At 41.8% G+C, this 16269-nt stretch overlaps 1 protein-coding gene across 1 annotated transcript in view; it reads right to left on the reverse strand.

Annotated features, from left to right (window-relative positions):
- Positions 1-16269, reverse strand: part of LOC124279452 — a 93134-nt gene that overhangs the window by 12718 nt on the left and 64147 nt on the right. Inside the window, exons 7-8 of the mRNA XM_046715283.1 lie at positions 10768-10881; positions 10431-10544 (exon numbers count right to left, since the gene is read on the reverse strand). Coding sequence (XP_046571239.1) covers positions 10431-10544; positions 10768-10881 — 228 coding nt within the window. The remainder of the gene's footprint in view (positions 1-10430; positions 10545-10767; positions 10882-16269) is intronic.

Consider the following 16269-nt stretch of genomic DNA (forward strand, 5'->3'; position numbering starts at 1 on the left):
TCACAAAGCTGAGCCGATTGCATTGCTTGAAGACCGCAAGCCGGTCGAACTGAGATGGTTGTCCACAGAGCATGCCGTTGGTAAGTATCTCCGAGGCTGGCTGATGGTCGTGGACTCGAACATTGATATCGATCGAGTCAAGCCACTGATAGCCGGCAAGTTTAGCCAAGAGCTGTATGATTTGTGAAGTATCAAGTTTCAGCTTATGGATAAATGTCGCTCAATAAACAGCAGACTGACGGCGGGGGCACCGAACGCATCGAGCGTTATTTCTGAGGCAAGCATCAACCATCGACGCATCGCTGCAAAAAATACAGGAATCGTTGGAACGATTAACGCACATACGTTCAGGTTTGGCGGTGGGCAGCATCAACACCGTTTATTTTCGACACAGCAAACTACGTGCCACTCAAAGTTGGCTCGTACGTGGACTTGACGGCTTACTTCAAGTTTAGTTGGGTTTTAGGTCACATCGGCATTGTTCCAGCCATATAGTGACGAGAACAAATTTGCATTAATAAACATTTTAAGTACATACTCGGAATGAGTTTTATTTCAAAAGCATATATTCATTACATTGTCATTTAGAAACCGAAAAAGTCATAGCACCAAATATAAAAGCAGGCAATTCGTTAGTTACACTACACAGTTACAATTTATGGTACAGCTCAACTTCCCTCAGGTAGATGACTATCAGATGAGCGCTCACGCGGGAGAACAGATCTTTCAGATTTGTTGCATCATAATGTGAGTCCCTTGCAGACGACAAGTCCACACAGTCAAGCAGAATATGCTTGATGGTGAAAACCTCATCGCAAGAGACACACATAGGGGCGGTTCATCCCCATCCGTCTCCAGCAGATAGTCATGTGTAAACCGACTGTGGCCAATACGACATCGTCGTAAAATTACTTCATCGCGTCTTGACTGACAACCCAAGTAGGCATAACCAATTGTTGGCTTCAGTTCATTTCTTCCTACTTGAGTATCCCATCTTTTTTGCATGAGGTGCCGTGTATAACTTTTGATATTGGGTTTGAAATCACTGTATGGAATCAGCAGTTGAGATAAGGGCTTGTCAAGAGCTGCTTTAGCTGCAGCATCAGCTTTTGCGTTACCTGCTATGCCGACGTGACCCGGCAACCAGCAGAGGACGATGTCACATTGGCCAGTAGAAAGGTTATTGTAAAGTTCTAAAATGTCCAGAATGATTGGGTGACTTGAAGTTATATTTCGAAGTGCTTGAAGGCAAGATAATGAATCTGTAAAAACGATGAAGTTTTTGGAATGATTCTGCTGTTTAATGTAGGTCAATGCCGAGAAGACAGCTTTTGCCTCGGCAGTGAAAATGGAACTGTTATCAGGAATCCTACAGGAGACAGTCTTGGAGCCAATGACTGTAGCACTGGCAACATGGATCCTTGGATCCGTCTGTGAAAATGGATCTATGGTTGTCATACTTGGAAAGTAAATGTTTGTATTCCTGCTGGAACACCAAAGGATTTGTTTTGCACTTTTTGAGTTTAATGAGGGTTAGCGACCTGTGGTTTTACCATCTGCCAGGGTTGTGAAGACAGGAGTCGGTAAGGTGCTATAATATTGAGATCAATTTTAGCTGCAGATATGTGTGGTTGAATTCTGATTCCAAGTGGTGGAACCAGGCTTGGCAGTTTGGGAAACAGGTTTTCATACAGAGGGTTGAAAACACAATTGTATGCTGGATTGGACGGAGTTGAACGTAATTTAGTGATATATTGCAGTGAAAGTTTAATGCGGCGTTGTTCAAGGGAAGGTTCGTTAGCCCCTGCATATAGACTGTCTACCGGAGAGGTCCTAAAGGCTCCCAGGCAGAGCCTCAGGCCTTGGTGGTGGACAGAATCTAATTTCTCAAAATTGCTTTTACAGCCATAAACAATGGAGCTGTAGTTTAGTTTAGAGTGAACCAAAGTTCCGTACAAGTGAAGGAGGGTAGTGTGATCCCTTCCCCACAACGACAACAGTGAATACAATTTGTTTTGGATTTTGAAAACTTAAAGCCATTTTCATTGGCCCGTTTTGGGATTTTGTTAAGGCAGAGTTGTAGCTGCCTTTCTATTGCGTGCATGTTCTTGCCACGACATGAAATATTGAAATCGTCCACGAAAAGGGACCCATCAACACAACTGTTCAAGACGTTAGTGAGGCTGTTAATTTTGATGCTGAAAGGGTGACAGACAGGATGCTGCCTTGAGGGACGCACTGATCTTAGAGGAATAATCAGACAATGTGGAACCTACCCGTACTTCAAATTGTCTATTGTTTAAAAACTGAGATATGAACTAAGGTAATCTTCCCCTCAATCCAAATTTATGTACATCTTTTAAGATACTCGTACCATGTTTCCACGTTGTATCGTATGCTTTTTCTAAATCGAAAAAGATAGATACAGTATACTGTTTGGTCACAATGGAAGTTTTGAGAAAGGATTCTAGACGCACCAGATGGTCAATGGTACTTCGTTTTTTTTGAAACCACATTGGAGGTCACTAGGGAGGTTATTTGTCTCCAAGTACCAGATCAGTCGATTGTTCCATGCGCTCCATGGTTTTACAAACACAGTTAGTTGGTGATATAGGACGGTAGTTTGAGGGATCAGTATGATCCCGGCCAGGTTTTGGTATAGGGATGATAATGGCGTTGTGTCACGAAGGAGGAAAGTTGCGGGTTGTCCAAATGTCATCAAATATATTGTGTACAGTTTCCAAACTTGAATCAGGAAGGTGTTTCAGAAGCTGATAATGAATATCATCAGCTCCCGCTGCAGTGGTGTAAACCTGCCCCAGGGCAGTACGTAGTTCATGGAGAGAAACGTTTCATTGTAATCCTCACCATTATCAGAGTTAAAATTGACTGATTTCTTTTCTTGTTTGGTTTGGTATTTCTGAAACTTTGGGTTAAAGTTTGACGAGGAGGAGTGGTTTGTCGAATTTTCGCGAAGTTTGTTTGCAATTTCAACTTTATTGGTTAAAAGGGAGTCACCATCTTTGAGATGGTGAACATCAGATTTGGATCCTTTGCCCTTAATCTTTTGAATCATGTTCCACACCTTGGACATGGGTGTGCGGGAGGTGATTTTGGACACATATTTCCTCCATGGCTTGCGTTTAGTTTGTTTAAATGTACGTCTTGCCCTGGCACTTGTCATTTGTCATGCACAGTAGGATGTTGTCGAAAGTATTTTTCTGCCTTCTTCCTATTTTTCCTAGCTTGTTTGCAGTTTGTATCAAACCATGGTTAACGTATGTGCGGGTTTGCAGAGGCCTTAGGAATGGTTTCGTCTCCAATAGTATTTAAGATGTCAGAAAATAGTTCCATGGTATCAGGAGCATTCCTGAAGTTGTCCGTTTTCAGTTTTTCAGAGCAGAATATTGGCCAATTGGCCTTAGTAAAATTCCATCTTATTAAAGGTCGTTCATCCGCGGGAGTAATAGGTGTAAGAATAGTTTGGAAGTGGTCACTTCCACAAAGGTCATCGTGGACGGACCATTCAAACTAGTTTAAAAGTTTAAAATCCGTCAGTGATAGATCAAGTGCAGAGTATGTTCCAGTGGCAGGGTGGAGATAAGTGTTTGATCCATCGTTGAAGAAGCATAGATCATTATTGGAGAGAAAATCTTCAAGGACCTTTCCTTTATTATTTGTATCAGTACTCCCCAATAGAGGATAGAAGTGCCTCCTGTAGCTTTTACACCGGGAGGAGAAAAGGAACTGTACCGACGGATCTCAAATTTATCAGTTCTTTTTAGGTAGGATTCTTAGAGACAAAACGTGGATGGTTTGAAGTCTTGAATTAATAACTGTAATTCGTTATAATTATTCTTTAGTCCTATGCAATTCCATTGAATCATGTTTTGTGGATTCATGGTGCTTCCACTGGTGACATGTCACGTGAGGGTGAGAAAGCGTTGTATGCACTCATATTGGTGTCAGGTGGAGATGGAGTGACCAGAGGGCCAAAGGAGATATGGACCTCGACGGGGACCTCTGAAGGAGAGGTGCCCTTTGCTTTTGTGTTTGGCAGCTGCTCAAGCTGCTTTAGTCTCTGTAGCTTCTTTCTTTCCCTTTCTCCGTGTGCAGTTTCTTTTTCTGGTTTGGGCATTTGTTCTGGTGTTTGTGATTCAGAAGTTTTGACTTTTGGCTTTGGAGATGGAGTGGCTGAATTGAGTTGAGTTGAGTTGAGTTGGCTGAGAAGACATGAACCATGTCAGATCGGTATGACAAGAGATAGTTGCAGTAGTGATAGAAGGACGTGAGACAGCAGAAGAGCAGGTGATGGCTGAAGGGGCTACAGTTAAACTTGCAACCCTCTTCTTAACTTCATAAAAGGAAATATGTTCTTTGTGCTTGATCTTTATGATCTCTGATTCGCGTTGCCACATGGGACAAGATTTTGAGGAAGCCATATACTTACCACCGCAGTTTGAACACTTCACTTCCATAGTACAGTCATTGCTCTCAATCATTGCTCTCGCCACAGCGCTAACAAACAGCAGAAGTACGACAGGACTTGGATCCATGTCAAACTTTTGGCAGTTGTAGCAGCTGAGTGGATTAGGTACATACACCTCCACACCAATGCTGCAACAGCCGGCTCTAATAGACTCGGGAATCTTCGATCGGGCGAACGAACTGTTCCTGGACAGTATGTTCCTCAGTCATGTCAGACAGCTCTGTCCCGCACAATGCCTCTACACATGTTCAGTGTTTTGTGTGCTGAGACAGCAGCCTTTACATTGACAAACTCTTGTAATTTCAGTAGATTCAAGGATTGCTGTCTCCGAGCACATTCTACTAGTAGAGAACCGGACTGGAGCTTTGAGACGTTGGCAACCTCTCTGCAGATACCAGCAATACCCTTGGAGACTGCAAATGGATTCAATTTCAAAGGTTGCTTGTTGCAAGCTTTGATTATAATAAACGTGGCCAGTAATCAGGTCGAGGGGGCGTACTCTCGTCAGACGAGGAATTGTCAGAGTCCATATGTCTTCGTTTTGAATCGGGGTATTGGGAAGCCATGTTGTTAGGAATGTGGTTTGGCATCCCCTCTCCCCACCCACCATGGAGTGTCAACCGGGACTATCTTATACTTCAGCGAATCTCCAAGCTGTTAAGACCGGGGATAAGGGGGTGTTATACTCCAGCGAATTTGACATGAAATGCCGTAGCTGTCTACAAGATTAAGATGGTTCGGCCCATGACAATCAATTGGAGACGTACAGAAATCGGAGGTCAGCATCACCAGATTGGCCCATGAGCCACCGCCTTCTGTGCACGGGTCTGCAAGGCTAATTTGTTTTGGCAGAATATCAGTTAACATTTTGAACATGGCCAAAAGAGTTTTGTAATACCAATTTTTGCCAAAAAAAACAGGTCATCGTCAACGTAAAAAATAATAGGGCGACTTGCAAGGTCATAAGAACGCCACTCATTTCCACGTGTGCAAACAACACCTTAACGTTGAGAGATCACATCAACGGCCATTACAGAAGCACTGCACACAAGCCGTGCAACTTCAAACTGAAAATTAATACCAAAATCATACCTATCCCCATGGTGCTGCACAACCTTCACGGATACGATTCGCACCTCATCATGCAAGCCATCTCGAAAATGGAAGGCAACATAAAAAGCATTCCCCACAACATGGGGAAATACATCTCATTCTGGTTGGGCAGACTGAAATTCATAGACAGTTTTCAGTTTGTGGTGTCGTCTCTGGACAACCTTGAGAAAGCTAACGAGCCCAAAGCTTTCCACCTAGCCAATCAATACACCGACTCGGCCTCTGCTGCTGAGAAAAGGTGTTTATCCGTACGAATACATGGACGACTGGTCCAAGTTCGACGAAAGAAGGTAACGCCTTGTTGAAAAAGACTTGGAATTGGAACTTTTGACCAACTATGACATGCACCTGTTTATCGAGAAAGGTCTGCGAGGTGGGGTTTAGATGTCCGCCAAGGGGTACGCCAAAGGCAACAACAATCATGTGGATGTCTACTCGAGCAAACCGACCAAACACATACTCTACCTCGACGCAAACAACCTGTATGAGCCAGTCTTTACCCGTCGGGAGATTGAGTGGACTGACCGTGACACGATCGATGTCGCGAGCATCGCTATGGATTCGAACATCGAAGTGGAATTGGACTGTCCCGTGGAGTTACATCGGCCGCACAATAGCTACCCTCTGGCTCCCGAGAGGTTGGCGGTGAATCAAGACTGGCTGTCCAGCTAAAGGGCAAAAAAGGTAAACTGGCCAAGATTGAAAAACTCGTGCCTAACTTGATGAACAAGAAAAAGTACATCGTGCACTACATCGTACATGTCGTTGGGAATGAAGCTGAAGAAAATACACCTAGTGTTGAAATTCGATTAACATCCGTGGATGGAGCCGCACATCTGAATGAACATGCATTTGTGAAATCTAGCCACCAGCGATATTAAAAAAAATCTGTAAAAACTCATGAACAACTCGGTGTTCATCAAAACCATGGAAAATCTGCGAAAACGAGTCAGTGTGAAGTTAGTCTGAGCTCATGAGGATGAAAAACTGATAGCCAGCCAGGCATTCAACCTCAGCAAGATATCAGACAGTGACTTGGCGGCGCTGCACATGAACAAAAGCCACATCAAATTCAACCGGCCTGTTTACGTGGGGTTGAGCATCCTAGATTTATCCAAACCCCTGATGTATGACTTTTATTACAACAAACTCAAAACGCAGTATGGTGATCTATGCGAAGTGCTGTACATGGACACAGATTCGCTGCTGATGGAAATTCGTACCAAGGACGTGTACGAGGACATGTCGGAACACATGCACCTGTACGACACCAACGATTATCCCAAAGGCAATCCACTGGACAGACAAGTCAACAAAAGGATTGTCGGCAAATGAAGGACGAATGCGTGGGCATGCTGATCGCGAAATACGTCGTCTGAGAATCAACAAACACGCGATATACGGTCTGAGAATCAACAAGACGTTGCTGTCTCCCATGGAAATGACGTACGCGAACAGACACACTTGTATTAAATAATTGGAAACAATAATCAAACTAGTAATGGAGAAAATTTACTGGAAGGGTGTGGACACAAGAGTTTCCGAAGATGCCGCTAAAGCTTGGATTAAACAAACAGGCTCTCTGGCAAGTCTACCTGCCGGCACACTGTTACATCACGAAAAGGAAATTTGATATTTCAAGTGCATCAAGCGCATCAAGCACCCCACGATAGGGTGAGATGTAAAACGTAGAAGTATGCCCTGACAGTTGTGGGTGTCGCCAATTGCTACAAAGAAGCCGAACCGGTGCGTTGACGACGAAAGATTCAAAGTTGCCAAAGCACTCGAACGGATCTCCAAACGCAGTCGGTTAACCTGGCCTGCCGTCTTTCAAATCGATCCCGGACGCAAGACCCGTCGAAGCCGTCAAAATGAGATCTATCACTGCCGAATCGTCCGCACCACCTACACGTCGCACTAAATTGAAAAAATTACCGGACCATGTCATTGTTAGGTACTTGTACCAGCCGTGTGAACATGAGGGTGATAACAGTGAGTGAGTGAGTGAGTTATTATTTAACGTCACATCGGCAATATTTCAGCCATATCGTGACGAGAACATTTGATGAGGGTGATAACAGAAAACATGCTACCGATCCGATATGGTCCATGAAAATGTACGTCAACCGAATGGACATCAAAGACCTACTATCGAGAGCTGCTATCTGGTTAGCTTCAGACAGACCTTGCCTCGCTACTTCATAGCAAGCACGTCAATACGCTGGATAGTTAGCCTTTCACCCGTCCGACCCCATGCTCACTAAAAAGTTAATATTTCCTAAACGATTAGACCGATTTTCGTGAAATTTTGCATATACCTCCGGCATACCTCCGGTTGTCAAATGATAAACCGCCATCATGCATCCATATGTTTTTACTCGGCAGGGGCGGTAGTTCGCAAACAATATAACTTATAGGGACCTGTCATCGGGCCGCTATTTCCTATACTGCTTCTTGTTTTTCTATTTCTAACCTTTTTAGTTCCATTTCTTCTTTTTGAATTTGTAATTAAAGTTTTTTCCATTTCCAAATGGTGGGAATATTTTTCTTTAACCACTTCCAAAACTTCATATCCAAAAACTCCCTCATCAATATAGTGATTCAACACAACTTTCAAAATTTGAAATTACCTCATAGCAGGTTTGGCCTAAAGTTTGAAATGTGCAGAAATTTGCAATAAATCTGATTTGCGCAAGTCCCTGACTGTCTCATGGGACGGGAACTCTAGAAAATTCTCAAGTTTAAACACCATTTTGCTGGTATCACAACTTGTTTGCAAAAATGCAGAAATTTGTAATACATTTTTCACAAAAAGTCTCACATGTCAAGTGAATGTTATCCCCGACAAGCCCCAAATTTTTGTTACGATTTAGAAATAACTGTGATAAATGGCTTGTGAGTGCCCTTTAAACCAACAAAATATAACACAAACGAGACTATAACATTCAATTATATACTGAATACAAAAGAGGGTTGCAATGAATGACAGTACAGATTTCTAATACAATACGATTGGGACACAAATCTATAATATTAACGAAATGTCTTGAGTCACCAAAGACTTCATATACCCAGCAAAAACGTCCATGGTAGCTGACAGATGAGCGTAAATCCAAAGTAGTGCCCTCATACATCTCAGCAACCATCCCTCATATACCTATTATACAGTTCTTGAGTGTCTAACAAAAGCTATGCCACACCACCATCTTTTTGTCTAAAAATGATTGAACATTGTATTCCATGAATCTTCGTGAGTTTGTTTCTAGACATGCTCCACGGGTGTAATTGGGAGACACTTTCTAACAAGTGCACTTGCTATAACTTCTTCTTAAATGAACATTATTATCATTATTTGCATACGTGTCATCATACACAACCTTACTTCGAACATATTTCTGTGAGTGGTCAACATGTAGGGGTGCTCAACGTTTTCCCCCAAGTGAACCTTTCCTCGCGTATATCTATATAAATACACTTTATACATTTTTGACAAACTGTAACTGTATCAATTTCAAAATTTATTATCATGTGTAGAGCTCACTTAACGTCATCACAGGACATTCTCATCATAGACTGCATGGAGTAGTTGAGTGACTTTCTTCCATCAACGTGAAAGCACTACCCACAGGGAAAGAATAGATTAATAATAAGTATGATTAACTGTAACATTTAGTTTCCCCAAGCATCAATACTCAGTATGCTCATTGAGCAATCGTCAAATTAATAAACACTGAAAAGGACATGCTTACATTCTGACAAGAGATGAAAATATTTGGTATAAATCGAAAACGAATGGACTTAATTCACACATGGAGGAAGTGTTGCAGTATTTGTAGCAGCATGTGAAAACCTGTGTGCGTACAAGTTTTTGTATGGTCCCCTACGTGTACGACAAGTTTGTGCTCTTAGTCCGTTTCTGTTCTCATTATACTCTAATGAATTGGTTAACGAAACCACGTCCACTTGTACAAATATTGTTAACATGTTTTACAGACCGGATTTCCAGTATGCAACACTAATATATACTAAATGAACACTGTAAACAACGGCATTGAGTGTGGAGTGTTAAAATGAAAATGATTTGTAAACTTCCACTTGAGCACATTTCTATATATTAATATATTTGTGTAAACATTTGATGACTTTTTATATATTTCTGAAGGATGTTGCTTCAATTCACTTTAATTCAATAGTTATATGATAAATATAGATGTGCCAAAAATACGTTCGTGATTAAAACTTGAATATATGAGTGGGTGAGTTAAAGTTCATAGTTACAGCGGCAGTATTGCATTGATTTTGTGATTAAAACTAGTTCTAAATTCATGTCAAATACATATAATTTAGAACACCCTGTCAACGAAGGAAAGTAAAAATACCAGATTATCACAAAAGAGTTAAAACAAGCTAGCATATATCTTTAAAAGTAGAAAAGTATTTGGACAATGCAATGTAAAAATGGGCTATTGATCGCCAACAACTGAAGATAGATCACCATACTAGGGACCATGGGGACTTACAGTACCTGTAGATACTACCATAGGCTTAAATAACTTAAAAATATGACTCATGGTTTGCATTTCTCTTGGGAATTGCGACAATTATGCTCTGTTAGTTAGAAAGTGGAAACAGTGAGTGAATATTTTAAGTCACATCGGAAATATGTCAGCCATGTCGTGACCAAATTAAATTATAGATTTATAGTTATTGATAGTAAATATTAAACAACGAAGGACGGCAACACAACTGAAAAGTATACATCACATATACACACAATAGCAAATTAAACCAAACAAAACGTACAACATGGTCATATATAAATTTAAACGTGAACACTCAGTTTTGTCTGCAGATAGTTCGAAGAAGGCGTTTTGAGTGGATGGATTGCAAGCAGCACATGTCCGACATATCTGTGTCTTACAGTTTGGAATGACAGGACATCCTGTGACGAAACAAGACACAAATGCACTGAATTGGACATAACATTTTAGGATAATCAGGTTTTTTTAAATTTAATAATGTATACGGCATTCAGCGCAGTTATATTTTCATCGATACATGTTATCTCTAAGGATTCTCATAGGTTTAAAGTTTAGATCCCATAGAATGTGGTTGATTCTGCTTTTACCTGTCACTCAATGTATGTGCATGAAACACCAACTCACTCTGACATCTTCTTTTATTTGGAGATAATCTGAAGAAAACATCCTTCAAGCGCGGCTTGCATGTTGTACAGGTTTCACAACGCTGTGTTGCACAGTTGGGTATAACCGGGCAATCTAAAGGGAAAACAGATTATTCAAGTTAATATGTGACACAAACACGAAAAAATCTTTCATTGTCTTTCATGGGTATAGCCAGGCAATCTAAAGGGAAAACAGATTATTCAAGTTAATATGTGACACAAATACGAAAACGTCTTTCATTGTTGTTACCAGTTTCAAATTAATCGTTTCACAATTAGCGATCTTTTTGTTCCGAAGGGCGACAAACTTTCCTTTTGAAATGATGTTAGCGACAGTTCAACTTCTTGCTTCCGGTCTGGTTCCTGACTCAGTGTGCGCTGCGACAACTTGCGACATGTAACGACTGAGGGAAGCCCACGCGTTGCCGTGTTGCGCCTTCATTGAAAAACGGGCGTTTCTAACGAAATACCTTTAACATGTACGGTGATTGTAAGTTTACAACACCATCATTTGTTCGAACTTCAATTGCAGTACAAATTAGACACGGTGGGAGGGAGTTAACGGGGAAAACCCCATGAAAAAAGGTATATTGTCTGGTCTTTCTTAACGTCAAAGCATAAAGCATCGGAAGTTTCGCATGAGATAATGCAAACTCATTTAAATTTAGCCGCGCCTATGATATTTTCCAGTTTCCTTAATAATTGCCCCATTAAAATCTAAAAACTAGTTCGTTTCTAATAGAGTCTTTTGTTTTTTTAAATTCAGACAATGCCCTTTTAAGATATACTTAATATAAATGCACCCCATGCATCTATCATCCAAACAGCTACTCAGTTGCAAATCAATACAATTTAGTAAACATTTCATCTTTAATCTCCTACTATTTCTTTGGTTTTGGTAAGGAATGCTTCACGGACGTGTTCTCTCCCCTGTTCTATGAACCTTTTTGTCGGTTCTTCGCTGATACCACTGGTTTTACGAGGCGTTGTTCGATTCTCTTCTTTTCATTGCGTTGTATGTTCTGAGTTCTCACAACACTAAACTAAACTCTTCATCGGATATTCTACTATCGGATGGCGCTGCCGAGATATGATCATCAATGCCATTCAGCTTCAGCTGGAACGCAAATACTTATAGGCTCACATTTTCATGGGAAATGAAAGGTGTTTCAATAACAATAACCTCCTAAGAGGCATTTAAAGGTGTCTGTTCCTGGTCGTATATAAATACGGAAACGTTGATGTTTATGTTTTTCACCCAGCGTATTTTAACCTATCAAAAAGTTTAATAACTCTTGCTGTTTTTCTTCATAAATCGCAGGTGAACCATCTTCTGTGAGGGCTTCTCCAAGAAAGACTTCAATCATAGCTGTTGAGCCTTGTCCCATCTCTAAATGCTGACTACAGAAAGAACTATAGAAGTAAGTAGCATTATTTTAAATATTAATAGCTCTTCGTGCCAAGGGGTTAACATATAGCTTGTTTTATTTGGTATTGGTTTAACTTTTATCACCTTAGATTTCGGAGTTGAAGATCCAAAAATAATACCATTATGTTTTATTTGATCATCATCTATAACAATATATGGGCTGGTAAGGGTAATATTTCTTATCCAGTCAAATCTAGATTCGAGTATTATCCATTTGTCATCGTCAGTGCCTACGAAATGTCGACATCCTTTAAATCTGCTAGACTAGGTACTGTCAATTCTTTTCGATTGTAAACATGGCTTTTTACGTGTAAGGCGTATAACGTGTCTTCAATCCTTGTGTCTCCGAGATCGGAGATTGCAATTGTAGCGGATTTACTGAGGCGATGTTTTCCTGGAATATCCCACATTATAATATATATTATGAAATAGTCTTGAACTGATTCTCCAACAATCTCTCGTGTGTAAACTTTAAGCTTATTAGATGTATATTATTAGGAAAAGAAATCTTAGTGAGCGAAAGTCTTTTATCCAATGTAACAGTGACCCCATCGAGACTTGTATAAGAACTTGTTTCTGCATATACATAAAACGCACAACGTCGCCATTGATGTTTTTTGAACCAACGAAGTTTTACCCCCGTTAAAATTTTAACATCGTCTATTGGTACATTCCCGAGCAAGACTTCAACATAAAGTATAGAACCTTGCGGCATCGTTTCTAATATTTAACACATTTTCGAATTCAACAGCCAACTGTAAACTAGTATTTTGGAACGTCGGTCGACGAGCTAGCATATGAACTGGTTAATCCGCTATTGGACTAACGAGCACACTCTTTCTTTGTGATGTGATGCCCCGAGTATAAACACATGATTTTTTACTTTAGTTAAATAATGATCCTTATTCTCGGTAAACACATAGGGCGAACTGAGGCTGATATTCAGTAACCAGTCAATGTTTGGCGAGATCATCGTCCATTTATTATCATCAGCACGGATGAGATTATGCAATGTGCTTTTTAAAGAGACTTCAATCTCAAAATTGTTTAAATCTCCAAGGTTACCAACGGGTGCTGTAACAATAACCCATTTATTATTGTCATTACGGATGAGAGTGTACTGAGGTCCGAGACCAAGTCCAACAAAAGCCTCTGTAAAGCTTTATTTCACAAATAAAGCTTTTGTCAGGCCCTTAGATCTCGCCCCCATTGTATATACTACTTTTGAACCCCCAGTTAACTTCCCGACCCCCACGTGACACAATAGTGTCACTATGGCCGCAAACTAGCACTTGACACTTTGTCGCGTTGACCTCGATGAAACAGTTTAATGTGAATCGCCTATGATCTCTTTGGTGTTCGTAATAAAGGCTTGCTGGGCTTTCCGTACCCCTTGTTCTATGTACTTTTTTTCTTGTCTTCGCTGATAGCAGACTTACGAGACTTGGACCGGATTTCTTGTATCATCTTACGGTACTTGTCGAGTCCAGAGAGGATTGAACGAAATTCCTCCTCTGAGATCTTACTGTCAGTGAGTGCCGTGGAAATACGCTCACTTACCATGTTCAGCTTTGCTTCGGCCAGAACCCTGATCTCGTCGTGTTTCAACGCCTTACAATGCAGTCTGCGGGATGCAAACTTAAACACCAACCCTGCCACCCCTACCACCTCAGCTGTTATTTCAATGCCTAGCACTATAGGTGTGGCCACGATAGTGGCTAACAACCCAACACCTGCCACCCCTAGTCCCATGCTGGTTGTCGTAAGGGCAGTATCAGTCCCGTCCACGATATTTAAAGCTCTACGGTACTTCTTACATAGTGCTTTCCGCGTGTTGTGGTCTTGTTCTAGTTGGCGTTTTACATCACATAACTGTCTCAAGCGGAACCTGTCTACGGTTTCCAGGGTCTTCGCGACTTCCTCTACGACTGGGTACAGTCCCATCCTATAATATATATTACAATAGATATTTTAATTGGGTTCCATTTAACCTTCGATTAATGTTCTTAAAGCTGATAATACTTAGATTATCTTGCGTGTAAAAAATCGTGGTCTCAGCTCTACTTCCATTTAGGACACAAACTCCATCAAGGCTTGCTAATGGTATGTTTCCCGATACCTTAATAATACGGCAACGTTGGTTTTTATGCCTGTCTTCCCAACCTAACCTAATATCATCTAAAAGTTTAATAAACCTCCTGGGCCAATGCCTCTCTCCGAGATAGACGTCTATGATGAGTGTGAAGTTTTTCGCGACATCTCTAAAATCCTGTTGGTAATCAAGTAATTTGAGCTCTGTCTTTACCTCCCCACTGTTTGAAGCTAACATGTTGCCCGAGTGGCTGGTATTCGTATGACTTGTGCACTAGAATCCGGAATGAACGACCCGAGAATGATGCCTTTGTTCCTAATCTCGGAGATAGTATTATTTTGTTTCAAGGAGATATAAGGTGAGGTGAGGGTTAGGTTGACTAACCATTCAGGCTCTTTAAAATCTGATAACGACACCCTCTCGTACACATTGTTTTTCAAGTGCAGGATGTATAAGGTGTCTTCCTCACCAGGCTGATCAAACCCCTCCGTGTCCCCTAGGTTGTTAAGCATGATGTTGGGACGATGACTAGTCATTATTATATTACTTTTACGAGATAATTTTCAACTGTTTTTCTGAAAATCTCTCAGGGGTGCACTTCAACCCCATGAGGTGTATGTTGTCAGGTAAGAAGATCTTGGTGAGTGATATCGTGTCTTCCACGGTCACGGTGACCCCCTGCAGACTGGTGTGGGAGTCGACACCCACCCACCCGCACGTAAGCAGTGCAAACCTGATACTGGTGCCGTTTCACCCACCGGAGTTTGATACCCTTCACGATTTCGACTTCATCCAGCGATGGTTCCCCTAGGTAGACTTTGATTACCAGCGTGGAGTTAGCCAGTAGGCTCGCCAGGATGTTGACCACGCCAGCGAATTCAGACACCAACTGCAATGCCCCGTCTTGCCCTCCCGGTTTACTCGATAGCATGTGGGCTGCATTACTGGTGACTGGGCTGATGATTACGCTACGTCTCTGAGCCGGGACGTTAGCCACGAGCAGGGCTCCGTTGTTCACGACTTTGTTTAGGTAGTTGTCTTTGTTCTCCGTGAACACGTAGGGGGAGCCGAGCCTAATGTTGAGAAACCAGTCTACTTTAGCGGGAAACAACACCCACTTGCCGTCGTCAGTGAAGACGAGGGAATACTGCTTATTTTTGGTGATGGCCGTCACGTTGCTCTCAACATCTTCTAAGTCGAACAGTTTGCCCCAGAACGATGGGTGTACGACCCATCTATCATTCCCGATGTGGACTAAGTTGAACCTAGTGTTGAGGGCCGCTCCTGAGGTCTCAACTATATCACTTAGGTTTCTAGTACCACTAATGATGGGGACTGTAAATGTTGTTTTTCAGTTGCATGGCGTACAATTTACCATCTACTCTGGGGTCATTGAATCCGCGTGTGTCCCCGAGGTCGGAGATCCCCGCATTGATGCATTTTTTCAACCTCATTTCGGGGCCTTGTGGGCTAGTCATTTTATGTGCAGCGTTATGCTGAGGTATCCTATATTCACAGGATTATGCTTTATATCTAACACCGATATTATCAACTCAGGGGATGTTGCCCCGAGTTAACCTCTTATACTGATGCGGTGGAAACAACTCAGTTCTGCCGTCGTTGTATTTCTCCGTTTTCACCGGTATGGCTGTCAGTATCGTGGAAGGGTGACCACCTTGAATGTTGTCCATTGTGCTCAACTGGCCGAGATGAATACACAGCTCTCGGTACGGTACTAGGTCGGGTAACTTCGTGCCTGTCACGGTAGTTGTGGGTTTTATCTCATCCGGCGACATCCCGAGTGTCCTCGCCAATGGTCGACCGAGCCTCAAGGGGTTTATTCCGTTGTTGATTAACACCACTGTGCCATTTGAGTCGTTCATCTTGAGTTCGGCTCCCAAGGGTTTGAAGACCTCGTCGCTTAGTGAGCACACGCTGTAGTAGCCGTCAGTTATCTGGTT

This window comes from Haliotis rubra, unplaced genomic scaffold (genome assembly GCF_003918875.1).
Source record: "Haliotis rubra isolate DU_JTF1 unplaced genomic scaffold, ASM391887v1 Scf25, whole genome shotgun sequence".
In the NCBI taxonomy this organism is placed as follows: Eukaryota; Metazoa; Mollusca; class Gastropoda; order Lepetellida; family Haliotidae; genus Haliotis; species Haliotis rubra.